Source organism: Thyridium curvatum, assembly GCF_004353045.1.
Source record: "Thyridium curvatum strain D216 chromosome Unknown NODE_1_length_1224711_cov_81.814160, whole genome shotgun sequence".
NCBI lineage: Eukaryota > Fungi > Ascomycota > Sordariomycetes > Thyridiales > Thyridiaceae > Thyridium > Thyridium curvatum.
The window spans coordinates 1,018,628-1,042,116 of NW_022156756.1; the positions used below are offsets into that span (position 1 = coordinate 1,018,628).

The 23,489-nt window shown below is 56.6% G+C and overlaps 8 protein-coding genes across 8 annotated transcripts; 6 read left to right on the top strand and 2 right to left on the bottom strand.

The window, feature by feature from the left end:
• Positions 1–24: 24 nt before the first annotated feature.
• On the bottom strand, positions 25–1,418 carry E0L32_000327 (uncharacterized protein; the record flags this gene model as incomplete). Its single annotated transcript, XM_031137551.1, has 4 exons — positions 25–159; positions 213–924; positions 977–1,262; positions 1,319–1,418. The coding sequence occupies 4 exons, from the start codon at positions 1,416–1,418 to the stop codon at positions 25–27; spliced, it is 1,233 nt and encodes a 410-aa protein (XP_030997704.1).
• A 2,350-nt stretch (positions 1,419–3,768) lies between these two features.
• Positions 3,769–5,804, top strand: E0L32_000328 (uncharacterized protein; the record flags this gene model as incomplete). Its single annotated transcript, XM_031137562.1, has 5 exons — positions 3,769–3,772; positions 3,855–4,230; positions 4,300–5,047; positions 5,095–5,565; positions 5,658–5,804. 5 exons carry the CDS (start codon positions 3,769–3,771, stop codon positions 5,802–5,804), a joined length of 1,746 nt encoding a protein of 581 aa, XP_030997705.1.
• Positions 5,805–6,273: 469 nt separating this feature from the next.
• On the top strand, positions 6,274–11,260 carry E0L32_000329 (uncharacterized protein; the record flags this gene model as incomplete). The annotated part of the gene is made up of 4 exons (XM_031137574.1): positions 6,274–6,930; positions 7,490–9,330; positions 9,816–9,978; positions 10,043–11,260. The coding sequence occupies 4 exons, from the start codon at positions 6,274–6,276 to the stop codon at positions 11,258–11,260; spliced, it is 3,879 nt and encodes a 1,292-aa protein (XP_030997706.1).
• A 939-nt stretch (positions 11,261–12,199) lies between these two features.
• E0L32_000330 (uncharacterized protein) lies at positions 12,200–13,783 on the top strand (the record flags this gene model as incomplete). The annotated part of the gene is made up of 5 exons (XM_031137585.1): positions 12,200–12,368; positions 12,428–12,453; positions 12,518–12,554; positions 12,611–13,061; positions 13,138–13,783. 5 exons carry the CDS (start codon positions 12,200–12,202, stop codon positions 13,781–13,783), a joined length of 1,329 nt encoding a protein of 442 aa, XP_030997707.1.
• Positions 13,784–14,200: 417 nt separating this feature from the next.
• E0L32_000331 (uncharacterized protein) lies at positions 14,201–14,916 on the top strand (the record flags this gene model as incomplete). The annotated part of the gene is made up of 3 exons (XM_031137596.1): positions 14,201–14,276; positions 14,327–14,776; positions 14,837–14,916. 3 exons carry the CDS (start codon positions 14,201–14,203, stop codon positions 14,914–14,916), a joined length of 606 nt encoding a protein of 201 aa, XP_030997708.1.
• A 246-nt stretch (positions 14,917–15,162) lies between these two features.
• Positions 15,163–18,884, bottom strand: E0L32_000332 (uncharacterized protein; the record flags this gene model as incomplete). The annotated part of the gene is made up of 6 exons (XM_031137607.1): positions 15,163–15,940; positions 16,039–16,203; positions 16,759–16,841; positions 16,912–17,684; positions 17,748–18,605; positions 18,656–18,884. The coding sequence occupies 6 exons, from the start codon at positions 18,882–18,884 to the stop codon at positions 15,163–15,165; spliced, it is 2,886 nt and encodes a 961-aa protein (XP_030997709.1).
• Positions 18,885–19,955: 1,071 nt separating this feature from the next.
• On the top strand, positions 19,956–21,628 carry E0L32_000333 (uncharacterized protein; the record flags this gene model as incomplete). The annotated part of the gene is made up of 2 exons (XM_031137618.1): positions 19,956–20,938; positions 21,223–21,628. 2 exons carry the CDS (start codon positions 19,956–19,958, stop codon positions 21,626–21,628), a joined length of 1,389 nt encoding a protein of 462 aa, XP_030997710.1.
• A 452-nt stretch (positions 21,629–22,080) lies between these two features.
• On the top strand, positions 22,081–23,326 carry E0L32_000334 (uncharacterized protein; the record flags this gene model as incomplete). Its single annotated transcript, XM_031137629.1, has 3 exons — positions 22,081–22,116; positions 22,286–22,889; positions 22,962–23,326. The coding sequence occupies 3 exons, from the start codon at positions 22,081–22,083 to the stop codon at positions 23,324–23,326; spliced, it is 1,005 nt and encodes a 334-aa protein (XP_030997711.1).
• Positions 23,327–23,489: the final 163 nt, after the last annotated feature.

Sequence of the window (23,489 nt, forward strand, 5' to 3'; positions counted from 1 at the left end):
CTGGCCCGTGGAACAAATCTACCGTTACTTGGAGACGAGTTGCCAATCACCATACACTGCTCTCTCAAGCTCGTCATACAGCCTGATCGCAACCTTGTCGCCGTGGGGAAGGACATTGACGAAGAGGAGACCGGCAATGCCACTCTCGCGATCAATCCACTAGTATATGGTTAGCAAACCTCGACACCAAGAAGATGGTGCCTTTGACTTACCCAATGGCTGTTGGCCAGACCAGACCACATCATGCTCCCCTTCTTCCTCTTCCCGGGCTCGTCCTTCATGTTGATCACACCGCTGATACCATGATCCAGAGGCAGATCCTTGCTGAACTCGGGTACTAAGGCAGCGTACCATTCCGGTGCATAGGCCTCCGCCATGAGAGACTGCCGCTGGACCTCGTTCAGTTGAGGCCGAAACATCTCATCCACGGTCTCCTTCTTCAGGATACCTCCCAAGCCGGCGCTCGACCGCAGCAGGTCTTGCAGGACTTTGGCGTAATCGGAAGCCGTCGTGTACAGACCCGCGCCGGCACCGTCGATCGTTGGGTGGCGATTCAGCGGGAACTCGCCGGACACGAGGGCTCCAGTCTCGGTGCGGAGTACGGTCCCCGCTGTTCTATGGGACACCTTGTCGCCAAAAGTATCGTATCTAAAAGTGGTAGTGTTCATCCCAAGCGGCTTCCAGATATTCTCGGCCATGAATTGCCCCAAGGTCTTCCCCGTGACCCTCTCAAGCGCCTGCCCGGCAAAGTCTAGGGCAGGACCATAGCAAAAGCCTTGGCCTGGTGTGAACTTGAAGGGAACAGAGTAGCCATCGAGGGAAATGTCGGCCGAGGTGGCCGTTCGACCGACAAACTTGGACCATTTCATGAGATCCGGATGGGCCAGATCGTAGCCGAGGCCAGCACAGTGAGTGAGTAGAGTCCTGTTGACATAGGTCAGGGAAGCTCATTCGGGGATCAGATATCTGCACTGACCGTAGTGTAATTGGCGCGGTGTTATCCTCCAAGATCGGCTGGTCCTTGTCGTCAAATCCTCTGAGGATCTGGAGTCTGCCTAGCTCTGGTACAACTGATCGCATGTCATCATTGAGATTCAAGAACCCTCGCTCAACGGCCAGCATGATAGCCGTTGCGCTGACAAGTTTCGTCATAGACGCGACGAAGGTGAAGGTGTCCTGATCGAAAGGGGACGAGTCCTGGGGCACATCAACCCGGCCGGCAGAAGCTTGTAACTGAGGGCCTTGCATGAGGCGTAGACTAACTTAGCAAACATGTATGATCTGTGAAGTCGCTACGGTGTGCACAGGGAACACATACCATCCTTAGATATGACCATGAACTCCGCACCGAGGAGCTTCTCCTTGGTATCGTCGCCGACGGCAACGTACTTTTGAAGAATTGTCTGAATTTGATCCATTTCCGACACGAATTTCGACGACGTTTGATGGCTTGCACATTGGACTTTAACGCTCTGTGTTACAGCATGCAAGGAGGGGTCAAGAACAATTGTCATAAATACTTCCAAGCTCTTACGTGATATTACCCAAAACGGAACCTGCCCCACCCGCGCTTGCGTACGTTTCAATGTTAGGCTTACCAGAGATGGACACAAAATGTGTCTTTCCGCATTCTTGAAAGTTATACCTCGATTAATAGCAATCGATAACAACATGCAAGTAATTAGTAAGCAGCTTGAAAACTCAGTAGTGTCTCTGCTTGAAGATAGATACCCGGTAGTATTATTGTCTAGCGCAACCTGTCAGTTACGTGATGTAGACTTGATTATGAAAAGGTTCAGGCAAATTTGTCATCTCTCACCACAGCCCTTGCCAGACCCCTATCACTTCGGCCGACGGGTTGTTTCTAGCAGTAATTTTGAAGAAAGTTATGTTGGTTTGTGAGTATGACTACCTTGAGATGTGAACTAAAGTGAGCCTTGTTTACCGTTTGCGATTCTCAAATGAATGTTAGCAGTATACATAGCTTGAGCGAGCAGCTTACATGCGATTCAGGAAACCTCTCTCTGGTCGAATACCTTGGCGGTGCGTTCGCTGCCGGCATTAGGGCTTACCTGCGGCAAGATTGCTTTGAGTGTGCCATGTTTGAGTGCTAGTACCGCGAGAGTCAGCACTTTAAGTCTCTGACGCTGTTGACCATTACACACCGTGTATTATCCGTAGTCAAACACTAAGCGAAAGTGAAATATATCTGGTATACACCTTAGTGAATCGTAAGGAGTTCTGACGAATCGATGCACTGTCTTAGTTAATGGGTAACTGTTGAGAAGTCGAGCGAGGTGACAACATTTGGAAGAATCGCATCAAGAAGATCTCTCAATGTTCAGGATGCATATCTCTACTCTGGATCTGACAAGGCTTAACCCACTCTCTGCCTATAAATAATAGGTCTAGCCAAATACTTCTGCGAACAGCCTGTCGAGTCATCCAAGTGTCACTTGCCAGGGAGCGTCTCTATTACGCTGTTTACTTCACATTGCATATACAATCAGGTACTCAACGGCAGCCTGGCTTGGCCTAAAAGCCTTTTTCCTTGGAAGCTAGTGGCGATTGGTAGTTCTAGATTGATCATGAGTTCAGAAAGGTGTCATAGTGCAGGTTTGCTGTTGAAGTAGGACCGCTTGGCACATAGGTAGAGTGAGAACAATATATCATTACAGTCTCTTTCCTTGATGAAAGAAAAACATAAAAAGAAAACTCGCATATCAACCCGGAGGGTGGTATGCTTCGAAAACCTGCCCTTTCGGGCGGGTTTTGCTCCGTGGTTGTTGATTTTTGTCGTTGTTGCTGGTCTCGAGAATCGAACCCGTGTCCTCCCCCTTTCCCTTGACCCCTTTTCCCATCCCCTTCCCGAAATGGAATATTAAGTCCACCGCAGGACGACATGATTGACCTGAACCTGACCAACCGACCAAGCCGCCACATGCCGCCCCCGGAGAAATGGGCATCAATTTTTGAATTATAAGGGCCGGCCCTGGGCTCGAGATCAGGGACGGGGATCGATTGTTGCCCAACTGATACACCGCCACCTACCCCTTTGTGTAACGAAGGCTGCGCCGTTCTACTGCATTATCATGTCTGCTGCCATGATATACCTAGGACTCAGAACTGGTTATGTAGAGGCCACGGCACTTTGCTGCCGAGGCCTGGGCTACTTGGAGCGTTGTGTCTGCACGTCCTTATCATTGAAATAATACTACCCCACCCCCGTTACAATCCTTGCTGGTGTTGCAACAGCCTGTGTTGGTGCCAAGGACCCGCCGTGGCGATATTTTGCTTGTATCAAAGCTTGTTTGCCATCCACGACTGGAACGACGTGCTCCCCTCCTTGCCTGTGCGCCGCTGGCACGATACCACCTGTCCATCTGTCCACCTGCTTGAAATGCGCGAGACAGCCAACACATCTACCGCAAAGGGCAACTGGATAACGATGGCGTGCATCGCGTGCTACCCGCCCTGCTCGACGCCAAATTACCAACATTGATATCGTGTCTATTCCCACAGGTGCCACATGCTGGATGTTTCCCGAACTGCAGCTCCTGTCTGTGCAACCACCCAACTGCAGGATCTGTGCGCCACTTTCCGTTGACAAGGGAAAGAGAAGGCGATTAATCTTGACAGCCGCGGCTATGGATAAATACCGGAGCATTGCGCCGTCCTATCTGCACCAAGATCTGCTACGACCGGCCGTCTTTTTCCACTCAAGCTTCCATCTCTTGGCCTTCAAGACGATAGACCAACATTGAGATTATGGGTAAGTCTACTGAGAGACCCCTTGAGCATCAAGAATAAGAAGAAATGACATAGAGAACCCTTACTTACGGTCTGCCCTGTAGAGACGGACAAGCTGTCCACTGGGAACCGCGGCGCAACTGGCACCGCCGAAGTCTTGTCTGGCGCAGCGCCGGTAGAATCTACCGCTGTCGCTCAGACCATTGATAAGGCCGTCGATACTGAGCCCGGGTTCGACGCTGGCCTCGACAATGATGCAGACACTGCTATCACCGAGGAGGACAGACATCTCCTGCGCCGGATTCCCGACTCCATTCCCATGATTTCATACATCATTTGCATTGTCGAGTTTGCCGAGCGGGCCTCGTACTATGGCGCCAAAACCGTCTTTAACAATTTCTTACAATTTCCGCTTCCCAAGGACGGGAATGGTAGTGGCGCAGTCCCCAGCTCGAATCCCAACGGCCATGCTGGTGCACTGTAAGTGCTCGTTCCAGATGTGACAAGCTCGGGTATGAAAGAATCTAATCTCTGTAACGCCGCCGATAGTGGAAAGGGCTTGCAGTTCTCTTCTGCATTCGTCATCCTATTCACCTTCCTGGCCTATTTCTTTCCCATCCTGGGTGCCTGGATCGCCGACGCGAAACTCGGCCGCTTCAAGACAATCATGATTGGTGTTATCATCGGCGCCGTGGCTCACGTCATTATGGTCGGCGGCGCGGCGCCTGCCGTCCTAGTCGCCGGCAATGGTCTGGCCCCTTTCCTGATCAGCTTCTTCCTCCTCGCCATCGGCGCCGGCATCTTCAAGCCCAACGTCGCGCCCACGGTGATCGACCAATACCGCCATCAGAAGGAGTACGTCCGCACCCTCGGCTCGGGCGAGCGCGTCATCGTCGACCCGGAGCGCACGATCCAGCGCATCATGCTCATCTTCTACGCCTTTGTCAACATGGGCAGCTTCTTCATGATCGCGACGACCTACACGGAGAAGTACCTCGGCTTCTGGGTCTCCTTCCTCCTGCCGACCATCCTCTACGTCCTCATCCCGGCCTTGCTGCTCGCCGTCCGCAAGAAGCTCGTCAGGCGCGCCCCCTCGGGCTCGGAGCTGACCACCTTCTTCAAGATCGTCGGCCGCGCCGTCCGCGAGAACAAGGGCAACATCTTCGCCAGGGACTTCTGGCGCGCCGCCGCGCCGAGCACCCTCGCCGCCAGGGGCGTCCGCGTCTCGTGGAGCGAGCGCGCCGTCGAGGACGTGCGGCGCACCTTTGAGGCCTGCGTCATCTTCCTCTACTTCCCCGTCTACAACATCAACGACGGCGGCATCGGCGCCGTCGCAGCAACCAGGGCGCCGCCATGCGCACCGATGGCGCGCCCAACGACCTCATCGGCAACTTCAACCCGCTCACCATCATCGTCTGCACGCCCGTCCTCGCCTACGGCCTGTACCCCCTGCTGGCGCGCTGGAAGATCCGCTTCGGCCCCGTCCGCCGCATGACCTTTGGCTTCGCGCTGGCGGCCGTCTCGGGCGCCGTCGGCGCCGTCGTGCAGTGGCGCGTGTACGAGACCTCGCCGTGCGGGTACGCCGCGTCGGACTGCGACGGCGTGTCCCCCTTGTCGATCTGGTGGCAGATCCCCAACACGGCGCTGGGGGCCCTGTCGGAGCTGTTCTGCACCGTGACGGCGCAGGAGATGGCCTACGCCCGGTCGCCGCCGCATCTCAAGTCGGTCACCATGGCCTTGTTCCTCTTCACCCAGGCGCTCTCGGCGGCTCTGTCTGAGATCCTGATCCCGGCCATCATTGACCCGCATCTGATTGTAAGTAGTAATTCTGACTTCAATTACCTTACCTCTTTCCGGGGGGTTATCACGCTTGTATGATCCTTGCTAATGTCTTTGGATACATCTAGTGGGTGTGGGCTGGGCCTGCAATCGCTCTTGTTGGGCAGACCGTGGTGTTCTGGGTGCGGCACCATCATGTCGACAACGAGGTGTACATGCTGGATCAAGGCGAGGATAGTTCTGTTTCGGCGGAGGCTGAGAAGACCAATGTCTAGCGATAGTGCCCGTTCGTCGGGTCTATTATGGAGATCGCAGGCTTGAATTGTCCATTTTTGTCAACATGAGGGCCACCTTTCACATCGGCTCCGGCAGCTCTTAAAGGCCTTCTTAGTACGTCGTCGAGAAATTCTGATACGTGAATAAGTGAATGTCACCAAGATCGTGTCTGCAATGGCTCTCCAAACGACAACCACATTGGCAACTACTTCGGGATAGCACTAGGCCGAAACGGGTGCACGAGAGCGACGCCTTTGTGTCTCCACACCACATGCAGTGGATGTGGATGATTCCCGGATTTCGCCGTTTTTTCTAACACTGTGATGATGGCCTGGATCATACGGGACGATCACAGGAGTTTACAGCCGACGGATTCCGCGTGCGAATCAATACATACATCTGTATAGAGAGTCTCTTACCCTGCCTTCGGTCATCATCCTATCTCATCCCGTCACATCTCTCTCGATCATGTCAGCCGATCCCAATACCACTAGCGGACAGCCCGGCTGGCGGCCCAAAGCCATCATATTCGACCTCCTCACAGCGCTCCTCGACTCCTGGTCGCTTTGGGATGCCTCGACCCCGTCGGGCACTGCTGAGGAAGGTAGAGCGTGGCGGGGGCGTTACCTGCAGATCACATTCGGCGCTGGACCCTATACACCCTACGAAGACCTCGTCCGACAAGCCGCTCAAGACGTCGGGCTGCCTGCTTCTGCGCCAGAACGTCTATTGGGCAGCTGGGAGAAGATCCAAGCATGGCCGGAGGTGCCGCACGTTCTCCAACTCCTCAAGGCCCGGGGTTACAAGTTAGGGGTTGTAACGAACTGCTCGACTCGACTCGGCCACATTGCAGCTGGCAGGGTGAGCCCTAATACCGGAGAGCAGTTGTTCGATGCAGTCATCACGGCTGAGGAGAGTGGCTTCTACAAGCCCGTTGTCCAGGCTTACAGAGCGATCCTGGACAGGATGGGTGTGGAACCGGGAGATGCCTTGTTTGTTGCTGGGAGTGCAGGAGATGTAGAGGGAGCAACGAATGCTGGTATGAGAGTTGTCTGGCATAACAAGGTCGGGTTGGCCAGGGCTGGAAACGCCGTTCCGTTGAAGGAGGCCAAGACGCTGGAGGACGTACTCGGGGCCTTTCTGTGAACTTCTCCCATACCATTACCGAATTGAGATCTTATAACTCGATACGTATTATTGTCAGTATCATTCAGTGTCCAACTGCCTTGAAAGCCACAGCCAAGGATGACTCAGAGAGCTTCCATGAGCGGACTAACAGAAGAGCCCCAGCGAGACGCACTGTGTGGTAGTGGGGCCGGGGCCGCCGGAATCTTAGCTCACTTCCCCCATTTAGCAAGATCTCGTTGAACCTTCTCGACGTCGCAACCCTGGCCTTTTCATCCTCGCTGTTTTCTCCTGGGAATCAGGCATGCTGCATTCATTATGACCACAGTCATGACTACGTAACCTTGGTCCGCTCCTGGCTGCCACGCACAGCTCTAGACCCCCCCTAACATGAACCGAATGAGTGGCATGTACAAGCCGGCGCCGCCTCGCCCGCGCAAGACCAAGATCGTCCGCGCCCGGACAGGATGCAAGGGGTGCAGGCAGCGCAGAACAAAGGTCTGCCTACTATGCTTCCGTAATCCTGTAGGAGTTGTCGCGTGTATTGACTCTTTGATAGTGCGATGAGCAGAAACCTTCTTGCGGAACATGCACCAGACTTGGCAGAACTTGCGAGCAAGTCTCGCCAAAGCTTGAGTTCCGGGCTGTCTCTTATCCTTCGCGAGAGAGTCGAAGCCAGTCAAAGCATGAGGCTCGCGACGGAGAGAAAGCATCCAGCGCTATTAGTAGAGGCGATGGCGGTAGTCTTCGACAACTGAACCTGATTGATCATGTCTACCGTGGATGGGCTGCCGATCAGACCGGTCAAGCTTCGAGCGACCTGGGACTTTCACCGGCTACTGCCGTCTCGCCGAATTTTGACGAGACCTGGACGATATCACTGCACTATGCCAGTTCTTCGAGCGAAGCCGGCGTTGAGGACCTTTCAACGGCCATCTCTCCACGAAGCGACTCTTCGTCTGGAGACCCGACATTCGGATATACTGTTTCGATCCCGGCCAGTCTCTTGTCATCACGAGATCCCCAGGCTGCAATCACTTTCTACGCAGACGCATGGAAGTCGCAGTGTCTACCTGCTCTTCACCTCGCCTTCCGCCGGCTGCACACTCTCCCCGACCCTCACCTCCTCTCGACCGGTATAATTGTCGCGCTATCGTCTTGTCGATTGAGCCGGACATCACCTCAAAAGAAAATGTTCCGCATCTCAAACATACCAAGTATGTGCTTCAAGCCCGATGCTGCACATGAATCCGTCAGCCACGAGTACTATGGGGCCGTAATGCGCAAGGTGGCTGGATGGAGCGATCGCGACTTCGACGCCTATCCGACCCTTGGCTTGGCTGTTCTAGTTCTATTTTGCTACTTGGAGTCCTCGATGGGAAATTTCAGGGCATTCCGTCTTCACTCGGACGGGACCAAGAGACTTATCCAAAGCTACGAAGACCACTTAATCAGTGACAGCAATGGGGCGGCGCTGCTCGCAGCTTGGGTCGAGGTAGAGATGCAGAACTGGTGGCGGAGGGTCTATTTCAGCACCCCTGGCTTCCATCGGGACCATGCGAGTCTCTCACTGCTGCCGAAGCTCGAGGCTGTACTTGGCGTCGGGAATCATTCTCGAGCGGTTGTCCTTTTGATTCTCTGCGAGTCGCACAGGCTGAACTCGGCGGCTGCGGTCACGCGCTGGGATGAGCTTGGTAACAACAATCCTCGAGGCGACGAGAACACAGACCCCATGACCCAAGAGCAAGCGAACATTGGACAGAATTCTTGGCGCAGTCGTTATTCAGAATCACTGAAACTACAGTCTAACAAACTCGACGCCTGGTACGGCATGCTTCCCATCAATGACTTGCCCCAGTCCTGGCCCGACAGGCGAGATCGGACGGCCGTTCGAGAAACTCCACTGGACATCCAGCCACTGAAGTTCAGATCTCACATCGCGGCCATGAACTTCGCGTACTATCTTGTCGCCAGAGTCATGCAATGCACAGGGCCTCTCGAGAGCCTGGATTCTTCAGTGCATTTTGACGCCCGCTTCGAGGAGGCAGAGGCTTGGGTCCTGATGCTTCTTAGTGTGACGGCTGGAATCGACTGGGAGCAGTGTGTCAAGCTGAACGTGTACACTGTAGGTATCTGCGGGCTCTTGCTGGCATGTGCTCTCCGTTCCCGGAACCCTGCTATCGGCATCTGGATCCAAGAGTGGATGGAGGCCCAACTGAAAGGCGATGTCTTCGAAGAGGGGAACTTTCCTGTGTTTCAGGCTCTTAGCGCCCTCCGCCTCGTGAACAGAGAGCGCGCAGATGGCAGGGATGTGTTTGCACTATTCCAGACGGTCGACGACGGGGGCGGAACCGGCAAACTCGGCTCATACCATAGTCAACGGCTTGGGTCATTATGGGTGTACGGGAGATGTAGGAGTACGGGTCAACTGTTTTCATACCCTCGGGATGTGGAAGATAGTGTTTAGGCCACTACATGCATAGAAGAAGATCTCGAATCTGGAGCCCTCTCTTCATCCTCAGTTTCACCGGATTTGATACAATGTACTTTCAGGTGTGGAACCGGCACCCGTCGGCAATCTCCAAGGCCCAGACCATCGCTCCCGCGCACCCTTTCCGGAATAGCGCTTGGAACGACACTCTTCCATCGCGATGCAGTGTTCAGGCTGGGCGCTCTTCCTGAGATCGGGATGAGAGTACAAGTTTCCCTTTCGCCCTTCCCAAAGATTAATAAAGCCTATGCGTTCATGATTGAGCGAGCACGATACCCCGCCATCAGCCCCCAGAAAATTCAAGTAACAGTAGCCGGCGGACTTGCTCCATCTTCCTCATCACGCCCCTTCGAGACCTGTCGACAATGGCAGTTCCACAAAGGCTTCTTCCAAGTGTCGATGAGCTTCGGCAGTACTATGTGGGCAAAGACGTCAACGAGGTGCCGAAGCCGGCTGCGGTGCTGGATCGGGCGAAGATGCAGAGACATTGCCAGTCGCTTCTGAGCGCTGTCGATGCCCTCGGGGTGGATTTCCGTGCACACATCAAGACACACAAGGTAAGGCGAATAATTATCTCCTGCCGCAAAAGAAGACACTGAATTGACTTGTCGGTTCCACTAGACACAAGAGGGCGTCCGACTCCAAGCAGGCGAGACGAGCAGGGAGGTCAAGCTCGTCGTGTCGACCATCGCGGAGCTGGATCATATACTTCCAGTCCTGCACGAGTTCAAGGCGTCGGGCCGCACAATCAATGTGCTCTATGGCATTCCTCTTCCGCCGTCACAGGTGGATCGCCTGGCAGACCTGGGCCGGCAGCTAGGTCCGGACAGCATCTCGATCCTGGTGGACCATGCGTCACAACTGGACGGGGCCTCCCGCTTCAGTGAGAAGGCTGGCTTCCCAGCTGGTGTGTACATCAAAGTTGACACGGGGTATCACCGTGCGGGACTGCCACCATCTGGCGTTAACAAGGGCAACCTAATCGCTAAGCTGATGGAGTTGGAGACCCGGCAGGTGGCCACCTTTGTGGGACTGTACTCCCACAGCAGCCTCAGCTACAATGACACAACGCCCGCCAAGGCAATGGCAAATCTAGAGGGTGAGATCCACGGGTGCCTTGACGCCCTGCAGAAGAACGCCGACCTCTTCCCCAAGGACAAACAAATCACCATCAGCGTCGGAGCCTCTCCGCAGGTCACGTCCGTCGAGAACCTCGTCGGAGCCACAACAGCCCTGTCAGAGGAGAGAGCTCGCCTCAAGAACACGATCCAGACCGTCACGCAGGATACCTCGTCCGGGTTCCGCACAAGGCTGGAGCTGCACGCCGGCGTCTACTCCGTCCTCGACGTGCAGCAGCTCTCGACCAGGTCACGCGTGCAGATCGGCGACTACGAGGACGAGATCGCTGTGTCGGTTGCGGCCGAGGTCTGCAGCGTGTACAACGGCGGCGAGCGGCGGCGGCCTGAGGCGCTCGCGGCGGTGGGCGTGCTGGGGCTGGGCAGGGAGCCCTGCGTGGCGTACAAGGGCTGGGGCGTCGTCGGCCGCGAGGCATATGCTGCCGCCGAGACGGCGCCGGAGCGGCGGCTGATTGTCGACCGCGTAAGTCAGGAGCACTGCATTATCTCGTGGAGCCAGGATGGCGAGGCCGGCAACGGTCAAGAGCCGGAGCCGGAGCCGCCTATCCCTCTCGAGGTTGGGCAGAGCATTCGCATTTTCCCCAATCACGCGTGCATCATGGGTGCTCTTTATGGATGGTATCTGGTTGTGGACTCGTCAGAAGGTGTTGGGAGGGATGCAACTCGGATTGTTGATGTCTGGACTAGGGCAAGTGGTTGGTAACTAGTTCAGGGCTATTGTAGTTGCTAAAGCTGAAACTCATAATGAGACATGATTTGATCAAACAGACAGCCTTGCCATCGATCGATTGAGAGATCTCATTACGTGTAGAAAGAATCACCGATGCGAAAGCTTGGCACTCGGCCTAATAATGAGTGGTGATAAAGCAATCTACATCTGCTGCTCCCCACACTGCAGGTCTTTATTAAATCCAAGGCGTGATACAGCTGTGACCTTATAGCATGAAGCGTGCCCCTCCGATCGAAAGCCTAGCTCTACATCTGCCGGGCCAAACTATTTGCTCTAGAACACCATACCTTCAAAGGGGATTCCACTGCCGAACGTAGATCTTATACCACGTAATACCTAACCCTCTTGAGGAGCAACCTATCGGAGGAAGGGCTTCTCCTTGCTGTGCGGTCCCATAGAAGATGTCAGAGCAAGTCCAAAGAACCGGTAAATTAGATGGTCTGGGGTAAAAGCCACACCTTGCATTGGGAGGGAACCTGCCGGAGCTTACCGTGCACCGCGGGCGTCCGTCCCTCCATGCGGCCCTCGCACTGCTATCAAGCTTTAGGCTATTTTGACGGCCACGCTCCGGATCCTGTTGCACATACAGACACGAACAGAGCGCGACTTCCTGTTCAAGGAGGTGTACGCACGAACACGGCATGGCAATAAACGACGCCTATAACCGAGTCTTTGGGATGGGTTGGGTGATGGATGGACCACCTGCTGCCGTTTTCCAGAATCCGAGGCGCAGATAGAGAAGTCTTTGCGCCGAATATTCCACCGACGCCACTTTCTTGAAATGTCGTGAACAAGGGTCAAATTTCGCATACTTGCCAGCTGCTGTGCTCTTCTAGGAAATGGTTGCTTGACAGGTTACTGTTAGCACATCATCGTCTTGATGATGCGGCGACCTCGCCGAACGTCACCATCATGGAAACCCTTCGTCGAGAATTCTCCTTTCCCGCCGACGGCGTGCCGGACCGCACGAGCTCGTTGCAGAATGCTGCCATTGCGATCGAAGTCGTCTTTCCCGCCCTTGCGTTGCTTGTGTTGGGCCTGAGAACGTATATCCGAACGATCACACGGACATTCGGCTGGGGTGAGCTCTCATGTCTTGATTGCGACGTCTGGCCAACCGCAGAGGACTAACATTCCTAGATGATGGGTGGATGTGGCTTGCAATGGTAAGCATGAGGATGCTTGCGATATGTAAACATGACTGAGATGTATTACTAAAGACATCGACAGGTGATCTCCCTAGCTCAAGCAGTGGTCTCCATATTCTGTAAGTGTTCGCATACATCATCATGACTGTGAGCCTCTCCTGACCTATACGCAAAGGCATCAAGCTCCGGTACATGGGGATACCTCGCTCCGAGGTTCCGATTTACGACCCGACACCTGGACTGCTGGCGACTTACATCTCCGGTATCATCTACACCTCAATCCTCCCCATCGTCCGGACCTCGGTGCTCGTCTTTCTTCTACGCCTGGGCGGGACGAAAGACGGTCTGCGCATAGCGATATGGATCATTGGCGTGCTCAACCTCTGCTTGATGGTGGCCATCATCTTCGCCGTGACCTTCATCTGCCAGCCGGTCGAATACAACTGGAAACCGTTCATCGAGGGCGGTGAATGCCTCAACACGGCCGCCCTGTCCATGTCCATCACGGTCCTCACCATTGTGACGGACATTGTGGTGTGCATCTTGCCCTTTTGGGTGTTTAGTGGCTTGCATATTGCGAAGAAGGCCAAGTTTGCCCTCATGTTTGTTTTCTTGCTGGGCTTCTCGTATGTAACCGCCCCCTCTCGGGTGGACTTCTCCCAGAGACTTCGCTAACTCGACAAACTTGTGTGAAAAATCCAGCGTCACGATTGTCAGCTGCGTCCGCTTCTGGATCCTGATCAAGATCTTCATGTTCCCGCCGACGCCGAGCGAGCGCGGCTCGTCCATCGGCTACGTGACGTCGGCGATCGAGACCAACCTGGGCATCATCGCCGCCTCCGGGCCGGCCCTGTGGCCCCTCGCCCGGCGCTGGTTCCCGCACCTCTTCGCGCGCCTCGGCCTCTCGCAGGGCTACCAGGGCGACATCCCGGACATCGAGCAGTACGACGCCGAGCGGGCGCGGGGGCTGGCCGCCGCCGCCTCTCCCATGTCCGCTGCGGCGGGGGCGGCGGCGAGGGCCGCCAAGAAGAGGTCGCTGGCGGCGCACGCGCAGCGGCGGCGGCGGTCGCCGCCCATGGGGATGAAGAAGAGCTTCGCGGGCGCGGCGGCGGCGGGCGGCGGGCTCGGCGTGCACACGAACCACAGCATCGGCGGGACCGAGTTCGCGCTCAAGAACCTGCGCGGGGACAGGGCGGTGGCGCACGCCGAGATCCGCAGCTACACGCCCAACGCGTCCGAGGAGGAGATCATGACGTACAACGGCATCATGAGGACGACGGACGTCATCATCCAGCGGGACGTGATGCCGATGGGGATGCACGGGCGCGGGGTGCCCATCACATGGTGAAGGATCATGTTGCTTTTACATGCTCGAGGAGGCTCCGGATATCATCTCCAAGATCTTGGTCTCGTCTAGAGGTACAAGATCGATAGCAAATCGAGTGTCAGCCCTTTTGGTAGACATCACTATATTGTGGAATTTCAGAAAGATTGAGGTGGTTGGACCTTTGTCAGATTTTAACCTCCAGAGGATCATTTAGCGCTGGCTGACGCTGCGCACTGCTGAACTTCTCCCTGAAGCGCTCCACTAAGACAGACGAAGACCCCCTGTCAGCTTGAGCCAATCTCATCCATTCAACCCTAGAGCTGAGCTTCATAATCTGACTTTGATGAGATGCTTCGAGAAAGCTGCATTTCCTCCCAAGCATCATAACATCCTTTCATCATCGATCGTAGTTCAGCATCCAAACCTCTAGCATCGACCATGGCGCCCCCAAAGAACTCGTGGAAGGACTGGGTCTGGCTGGGCTGGTTCGCCATGCAGGTCCCCGTCATCCTCTGTACGTATTGAGCCTGACATCCCTTACCTACATTCTGCATACCTAGGTAGCTACACAGACACAGGAACTGACCGGCGTTACGGCCACGGCAGGCGTCGACATGGTCGACAAGTACCCGGGCTTCCTGATCGCGGAGCCGGGCGCGCCGCTGCACTTCCTGCACCGCTTCCGCGCGTGGTACATCGCCACCTACAACGACCCGCTGATGCAGTGGGCACCGGAGGGTGCCGGCGACGGCGGCCACAGCTGGATCCCGCTCTTCTTCTGGCTCGAGCTGCTCTTCCTGCTGCCCGTCACCTTGTACGGCATCCGCGAGCTCGGGGTCCGGCGCCGGGGCACGCGGGGCCAGACGGAGCTGTTGTTCGTCGTGTACGCGCTCGAGGTCGCGTTCACGACGCTCGTCGTCATCAACGACGTGTCGTACTGGGACCCCGAGGTGTACTCCGACGAGCAAAAGAATGTGTTCCGGTTCCAGCTCTACGGGCCTTACTTTGTCCTGCGTGAGTCTCTTCCCCTGCTGCGAGATGGAGGGATGAAGAATAGGAGTTGACTCTTTTCAGCTGTCATCATGGCCGCCGACATGTACTCGAGGCTGCTGCAACGTTTTGGAGCTGCTGACGCTGTGAAAAAGACGCAGTAAGAGCTGCCCTGCATGCGATTGAAGCCAACGTCGTCCGTGGGAATCTTCCCGGCAGGCAAAAATCACCAAACGATCTGGCAAGCGCATGTACATTCTTACATGCTTAAGACATATTGATTTCTTGACACAGAGAACATGTATCTCGGTCAATGTCCCCTAGTATAATACAATAATATAATCGTGCCGTCGTGTTCTATCACAGAATTAACCCATTCCACACACACACACACACATCATCAAGCCCTCTCAGTCCATCGCCCTCTTCGATATGCCCCAGCCATTGCCCACCCCATATCCCAGCGGCGTCGCTCCGCCCAGCGTCCTCCCCTTGAGGCGCCGGGGCAGCACCGAGCCGAAAAAGTAGGCGCCGGCGACGGTGACGCCCGCGCCGAACGACACGAGGCTGTAGAAGACGGTGCTGGCGTAGATGTGCCCGCCCATGCCGGCCCACTCGACCTTGCCTTCCGTCTTGGGCAGCGCCGGCGTCGGGAACCACCGCACGCTGAAGCTCAGCGGCAAGGGGTCGCCGATGACGAGGCGGCGCGTCTGCGAGGGCCCGCCGGCGGCGGCGGCGGCGTGGCCGAGCGGGCTGGTGCTGTAGGCGACGCCCGAGTCGAGCACGCCGCTGTCGCCCTTGTGGATGTGGTGCTTGGGCACGCTGTGCAGCAGGACGTTGAGGTGGGTCGAGATGTGCAGGTGGCTCAGCTGCAGGGTGCCCGCGAGGGCGAAGACGAGCGGGATGTACTCGACGGGCGGCGGGGCCTCGCCGACGGTCTCGACGTGGGCGGGCGGCCGGGCGGGGATGCGGCAGGACAGGGGCGCGTCCGAGTGGATGTAGAACTCGAGCAGGTGGAAGAAGGGGTCGGTGATCATGGGGATGGTGCAGTTGAGCTCGGTCTCGATGCCGTAGTGGAACTCGAGCGGCTTGCTGGTCTCGTTGCAGACGGGGAAGGGGATCCATTGCATCTCGTGGTTGGCCAGCTCGATGTGTTCGCCCGTTTCTCTAGAGACGGGGAGGAAGAGTCTGCGTTAGTAGGAGATACGGTGCATGCGCGCGCGCATGGATGTAGAACCGGAAGCGCAAAGAGACAAAGTATAGCAGCGCAAGGAGACTGGACTCACGAGCTCCGGTTCATGCACTCGATCTTGAGGGGCGCGCCGTAGTGGTATGAAGGCAGGCTGGTCGACGGCTCCGATGCCAGCGCCCGGGAGGCCAGCAAGGCCAGGCCGAGCAGGAATGACGGCAGACCCATCTTGAAAGGCCCTGCTTCTTGCGCCTGGCTGTGACTATCCCCCAACAGCGGAAAGGGTTATGAGGGTGGCACTCTGGGCATCGTCCGGCTGCCCAGTGGTTCAATGCGAATTGAGGCTTTCGGCGGGAGTGCTGGAGTGTGTCGCGAAAGCTAATTCTGCGCCTTGGACGCGGCATGTGCAAATGTGGCTTCAGGGGGTAGCTTTAGGCATCACGTGCGGCCAATTTCACTTTTCCCTCCCAGCTTCATCGACGATACGAGAAATGTGGACATGGCAATGCGATTCTTACCAGTGCTTACCAGTGCAGTTCTCGTAGAAAAGATGGCCTGGACATATTTGGCCTTTGCTGTCGTTTCATAAAGAGGATTTTAACCGCCACAGTGTCTCCCAGCATGCTCCAAGTTTACCGCGACGACACACCTTTTGAAGCACCCGACCCTTTACAATTGGTGATGCTGACCACATGCGGAGTTACGATTCAACCTCGTGCAGATGTACTCATTCCACTATGATTGAAAGGTCGCAGAATCAATGCCCTTTTTTTTGCTCTTAGAGAGCATCCCGGCCTGCTTAGCGCAGCTAATCTACCATGCCTGTACCTCGCCTGTCCGCCGAGTGTTCAGGAATCGCCTGGCTGGTGAAATCGCCGCAGTTTTGATGAGATCGGCAGCCTAGAAGTCGTCGTCAACATTTAGCTTCCATGATACCAAGTCTTCTGGCCTTTTTGTTCAGGTGTCTCACCTTCTCGGCCACTGCATACACAGTCTGGCACGTGTTGGCCCCAGGAAGCGTAGGCATGATGCTCCCATCGACGACCCGCAGGTTCTGCACGCCGTACACCCTCAGCTCTTCGTCCACGACGCCGCCGAGCTCCCGCGGCATCATGGCGCACGTCCCCACGGGGTGGAACTCGGTCGGCGTCAGCGTCTGCGCCAGCCACGCCGCGAGGTCCTCCTCCGCCTCGACGTCGCTGCCCGGCTGCATCTCGCGCGGGCCGTACTGCGCCAGCGACGTGTTGAAGAAGTACCGCCGCGTGAAGCGCAGCATGTCGACCATGATCGCCTTGTCTAGCGGGTTGCTCAGCGCCCGGTAGTCCACGAGCGGCTCCCGCCCCGCTGGGTCCTCCGGGTCGATGTTGACGGTGCCCCGGCTGAGAGGGTGCAGGTCCACGAGCACGGGCGAGCCGGGGCTGCCGGTCACGGTCCCGCTGTAGAAAGCCGTGTTGTGGGACCGGAGGGCCGTGGCGTACGCCATCATCTGCGCCCGGTAGCCCGCTGCGACCGTCGGATCGGTGCCCTCCGGCTGGTACGCGCTGTGGTCTTGCTCCTCGAGCCGCTTTGCGATCTCCTCCGAACGGTTGGAGATGACTGGGAACGGGAGCCAGGCCGCGGCATTGCCGACACCGAGGGAGTTGGGGCCGGTCTTGTTTGCAGCCCAGACCTCGCGCGCCCAGGCAGAGAAGTTGGTGTTTCTGAACAGGTCCGAGGGCGACGGACGGATATCGAAGCCGCGCACTATTTCAGGCTGGACGTCAGCAAACGGCAATGATCCAAGCGCCACTCACGCACGATACTCACTCGTGATCGCAATCGATGGCATGGGATGGTCCTGGAAGTTTTGCCCAACCCCTGGGAGATCCACCACCGTCGTGATGTTGGCGGCACTGAGCAGCTTTTTGGGACCGAGTCCGCTGAGCTGGAGAATCTGGGGGCTGTGGATCCCGCCTGCAGCCAGGATGACCTCCTTGTTCGCTCTGACCAGTGTGCTAGGTGTGGTCGCGTTGGAAGATGTGCTCCCGTTGGGCGACACGAACGTCACACCCGTCGCAGTCGTGCCATTGAGGACTATCTTGTTGACCTTGGTATTGGCCAGAAGGTGATAGTTGGTCCGGTTAATATTGTCCCAGTGTCCAGTCCTCGCGTACGACCGATTGACTGCTTTCGAATAGAAGCTGGGAAACCAGTAGGCACCCGCTCTGCCGGCACCACTGTCCGGCGGGAACTCGACCCCAGGTAGCTCTCCAAATGCCTCTAGCTGGATGACCGTCCCGGGGTACTGGTACGAGGGCCACCCAGTGTAGACGCCCGAGGTGTTGCCCCAGAAGCTTGTGTCGTAGTTCATATGTGTCGACTCGGCCACTTCCTCTGTGGGCGGGACGAAGCTGAGGGCCTTCTTGAAGTACGGAAGCAGGCCCTTCCAGCTCCAGTCAGATGAGCCGCCGAAGAAGTTTCCCCACCGGTCATAGTCCTCGCTGGTTCCCCGAACGGTCATCATCGCATTGACGGCCGAGCTGCCACCGACAACCTTGCCGATCAACACCGGCACTCGCCGGCCGTCTAGGTGTTCTTGGGGCACCGAGGTGACGGGATATAGGAACCTCGAGGCGCTCATGCCCTGGGTGCCACCCTGGACGTTATCAATGGCTGGTGAGTTGGCTGCACGGCGTCAGTCCTAGACCCCAATGGGTATCACAGCTGCCACATACCTAGCTCGCCATATTCGATCACCAGCACTGTCGTCTTGCCATCTTCCGTGAGACGATCGGCTACAGTGAGGCCGGCCGTGCCACCGCCGACTACAACATAGTCATATGCATCGCCAACGTCTCTTGCAGAGGCCAGGACCTTCGAGCGTTCTACACCTCGAGGATATGCTACAGTCAAAGCATTGCTGACCGCAACAGCTATGCCTACCGAAGAGATGAACCGAGGCATCGTGATATCTCAAACAACAAACGATCTGTCAGTAGTGAGGCTTCCCGTTCCGCCTCCAGCTTGCCAAGATATGGCATTATCGCCTTGTATATATAGTTCCCTCCCTCATGGGCGCAGCAACCACTTTCGAGCCGCACATAGCAAAATCTGCCACCTTGCTACGCGGACAGGTATGCGAATAGCCTGAAGCATGGCCAAGTCCACCCCACAGCATGCTCACAATCTCAGTACAAATTTCCCGTTTGATCCCCGATGGTCTCTGCTCACCAGCTCGAATTGCGCTGTGGAGACCGAATTTCAGGCACGTCCATCTCGTACCTGCAGGACCTTGTTCTGTGCAGGCGCGTCAATATGCCAGAGGTTGTAGATTATTCGAGGGCTAAGTGGCTGTTGTATATCGCACTTTAGCCGCGTTCAGGATCTCACCGCTTGCGCTTCTCCCACGGCACTGGGAAGTGGGAACATCTTCGGCATTGGTTTCCGAGCCATTCATCACAAAGACTGGTGTTGTCCTCGATGAAGCCATTTCATCTCGAAACGTACCTCGGGCTGTAGTGGTTCCTTACGTCCAAGAAGTATGGGCAACAACTTTGAAGTAGGCTCAATGATTTCTGAACTCCAGAGAACGACATCCCTTGGACCGCAGTCGGGCGGGGTATCAGCGGACAGTGAGTGGGAGAACATACGTGAATTGGATGATTCGCTCTCGAATCGCACCATTCTCCTGATAGAAACAAGCACTCTGCCTTTGAATCTCGGTCTCTGAGTAGCTATTATGCGCGTTTGCGCCCCAAATAGGTGTAGGAGGTGCATGCTTGGTCGGCATTCTCCGCCCCGGGCGGATAACGCCGCCAAGAGCGGAGCCGGGGACTACCCCAGATCGGCAGCCAATGCGGTGTCGGCGCACCCAACACGCAACATCACCACTGCCTGCACCTCATAAAGCTCTCTACCTTGTTGGGTAGTGGCAATAGTTTCTAAGAGTAATACTGTCCTGCGTGTTCCTTCATTGTAGATTCCAGATTCACAGCCAATCTCATTTCCCAATCGTTTTCTCTACCCCCTTCCACAATGTCTGCCCCCAGCACAACAGCGCGACCGCCCCCGCCGTCGCTCCGCAAGGACTCCCGCATCATCATCGTCGGGTCCGGCGTCTTCGGCATCTCAACGGCGCTCTGGCTCGCCCGCGCCGGCTACCGCGACGTCACCGTGCTCGACATGCAGGACACGGCGGCCGCGGGCTACGACCCCAAGGCCGGCATCGACAGCGCCTCGGCCGACATCAACAAGATCGTGCGCTTCAGCTACGGCTCCGCCGTCGACTACCAGCGCCTGGCCTCGCGCGCCGCCGCCGAGTGGGACGAGTGGAACCGCCAGATCGCCGCCTCCACCGACCTACCGCGCCGCTTCGCGGGAGACAGGAGCCGGGTCTGGCTCAACTGCGGGGCGCTGAGGCAGAGCCCCACGCGCGAGATGACGGAGCAGGAGCTTCTGACGCTCAAGAGCATGGAGCAGGAGGGCATCAGGGACAGGCAGTTCCGGACGGACGACGAGGCCGACGTCGAGCGGGCGCGGCGGCGCGGCTGGGCGCACAAGCTAGATCCGTGCCGGCGGCGGGAGAGGTTCGGCCACCACAAGGCGGTGCTCGACTCGACTGCCGGGTTCGTCGTTGCGTATAGGGGTTGCGACTGGGCGAGGCACATGGCTCAGAAACTCGGCGTGAAGTTCATCCTCGACTCGCGCTGCGGCAAGGCGATTGACATTGGTGGAGCTGACGATGGAAAGCCAACCGTCCGCACGGCCGATGGCACAGTGCACAAGGGTGACTTGGTTGTTGTTGCTGGCGGTGGCTGGACGCCGTCGCTACTCCCCGAGGTCGATCAGCTCTTGGAGACGACCGGCGGCTCGGTAGCTATGATCCAGATTCCTCGTTCACGAAAGGACCTCTGGGATCGCTTCGCACCGGAGAACTTTCCGGTCATAATGGAGCCCGGAATCTATAGCTTTCCCAGGGATGAGAACGGCATCGTCAAGATTGGTTTCAGAGAGACAAAGTAAGTGCAAATTGCATCGCAGTGCTTCGGCAGCCAGGCTAACCGGATATCTTAATCTATCAGGTGGACCAACTACGAGAACGTCGGCGATCGGAGAATCTCAGTGCCAAAGACAGCACATGTGACGGAGAAGAAAGAGACAAACATCCCCATGATCGCGTTGAACGGCGTCAAAGGTCACTATCCCCTTTCCCGCGAGACCCTCTCTCCGCCTAGACCAAGAATGATAATCGTCATACTGACGCATGGGACGCCTTTCGTTGCCCAATAGCCTACATCTCTAGGAATCTCCCCGAGCTGCGCGAGTTCGGCATCTCGTCGACCAAGCTGTGCTGGTACACGGACAGCGTCGACAACTCGTTCCTCGTCGACTTTGTGCCCGGCCGCGGCGGCAAGGTGGCCGTGTGCTCGGGCGGCAGCGGCCACGGCTTCAAGTTCCTGCCGATCCTGGGCCAGGAGGTGGTCAAGATCCTCGAGGGCAGGGGGTCGGCCACCCCGTACGGCAGGCTGTGGGGCTGGCGGAGCACGTCGCCTCCGGCGAGCGCGGCCGTGGGAGACGCCAAGGGCAAGACGCGCAACGGGCTGGGCGAGGGCGAGGCCGGGCCGCGGGTGCTGTCGAAGTTAAAGATGGCGAGTCCGGCGGACTGGGTCTTCAAGTCTGGCGCTGACAATAGGAGTTCGAAGCTATAATGTGTTATGAAGATTATGGAAGTTTTGCACCTACCTGCCTGTGTAACGGAGTTGTGCTCCGATTACAACGCAGTTCTTCTGCTTAATCAACCATGATTGCTACATGACACACACATATTCAGAGTACAGCTTGTTGTGTGAAACAGCCTGCCAAGACTGCTAACCTGCCGTCTAACCATCCGGAACCATGTAGCTCTTGTCGCTGTGGATCCGCCAAAGGGCTGAAAATGGAGATCGTTGCCTACGCCAGATCGCGAAGATCTTGGCCCATGTCACAATCTCCGATGATTTTGTGGCCCTGTGGCGGCACTGTTCATGCCTGAACAACCAATGTTTGAAGACGATTCGCTTTCATAGGCGAGCTGAGTGCTTAGCCCCGAAAGCCCACTCTACAACCGAGACGTCGGCCTCCAAAGGTCCCACGTTCGTACCCCAGAATTCAACTTTCCAAGATGTGCAATCAAGCAAAGCTGAGGGATCTAGTTGGGGTACGTCATGTCGTCTCTGTGCCTCACCCGAGGTGGCCGATGTGCCGTGCTTACGGTTATCTGCAAGAAGGTTATGTTAAGCATGTCGAGCCCTGCCACTCGCTCTGGGTTGGATGGAAGACAAGCCACACCCACTAGAGTACGCACTTCAAACCAGAGATTGTCCTAGTACCTCGATGACATGGCCTCATCAAATCTTTCCAAGGTTTCTGCGCTGCTGCTCGCTTCGGCCAGCCTGAGCTCAGCAGCCTGGCAAGGACTCGAGTCGAAACCTACCATCATGCGGCGCAACATCACGACCGAAGATCCGTCAGCAAGCTTCAACGATGCACTCGATAACCACCCCAATGCCACTGGGAGATGGGGCACCATCGGCTTCGACTTGACCAAGCCCTATGTCGGCGTGGGCAGCAACCAGCCGGGTTGGAACCTCGAGATCCACGTCGCCGCCAACCTCACGCATCGCGCCAACTCGACGACCAACTCGAACCCAGCTCGCATCTACCTCAAGGCGCCCGATAACGCGTTCGGCAAGGATCATAAGCCAATCGACCCGGGTTGGACCACCTGCGCTTACACGTGGATCCACGAGCTCCACGGTATCGAGTCGGTCCAGGAGCTTCGCAATAGTGACCCCAATGCGTTATGCACGAAACTGCTGTCGGACAAGTGCGTCTCGGCGCTCAAGGATGCCGTCAAAAGCGCTGCCTGTGGCAGTTTGGTCAGGGTGCCGAGTGGCTGTGATAACCAGATTGTGAGCTCGGGGAACAATGGTAAGAAATCCCTTCTCTAGCATCATGATGTCGACAGCATATATTGAGCAGGCGTCCTCTTTTGTTTCTTAGCAAACGGCTATGGCAGGGATCAAGGCCAGCTTGTCAACGACACGAGCGGATCTTACACGACCTTCACATCATTCCCGCCGTACAACCAACCAGGCAACGACACTGACGCTGCCAACGTCTACGACTACGCCGTCACAACGGTGTGGCCGGTGGCAATCTCTTATATTTACAATCACCCTAACGGCACCAACAGCAGCCACTCCGACTTCCGCTGTCTGCAGGCCATGCACATCGTCGATGGTAGCCGCCACCCTGAGAGCCTAGGCAAGCGACCGCAGACCTCAGCCGCTGGTATAGCTGCCCCAGCTGCTCTGTGGCAGATCATGTCTATCGGTACCTTTGTCGTTGGCTTGATGATGGCTTAAGCGAGTATGGTTGAGGGCTCTCAGCAGATGTCTGCGATGTCATGTGGTTAAGGGTCCTTTCAGATAGTACCAGATAAGATACCCTTCGTTTAGAGTGAATAGAAGTGCTTGAATCAGCAGGAATTCCCCTGAAACTTCTTATACTAGACCTATGTCTTCCTAG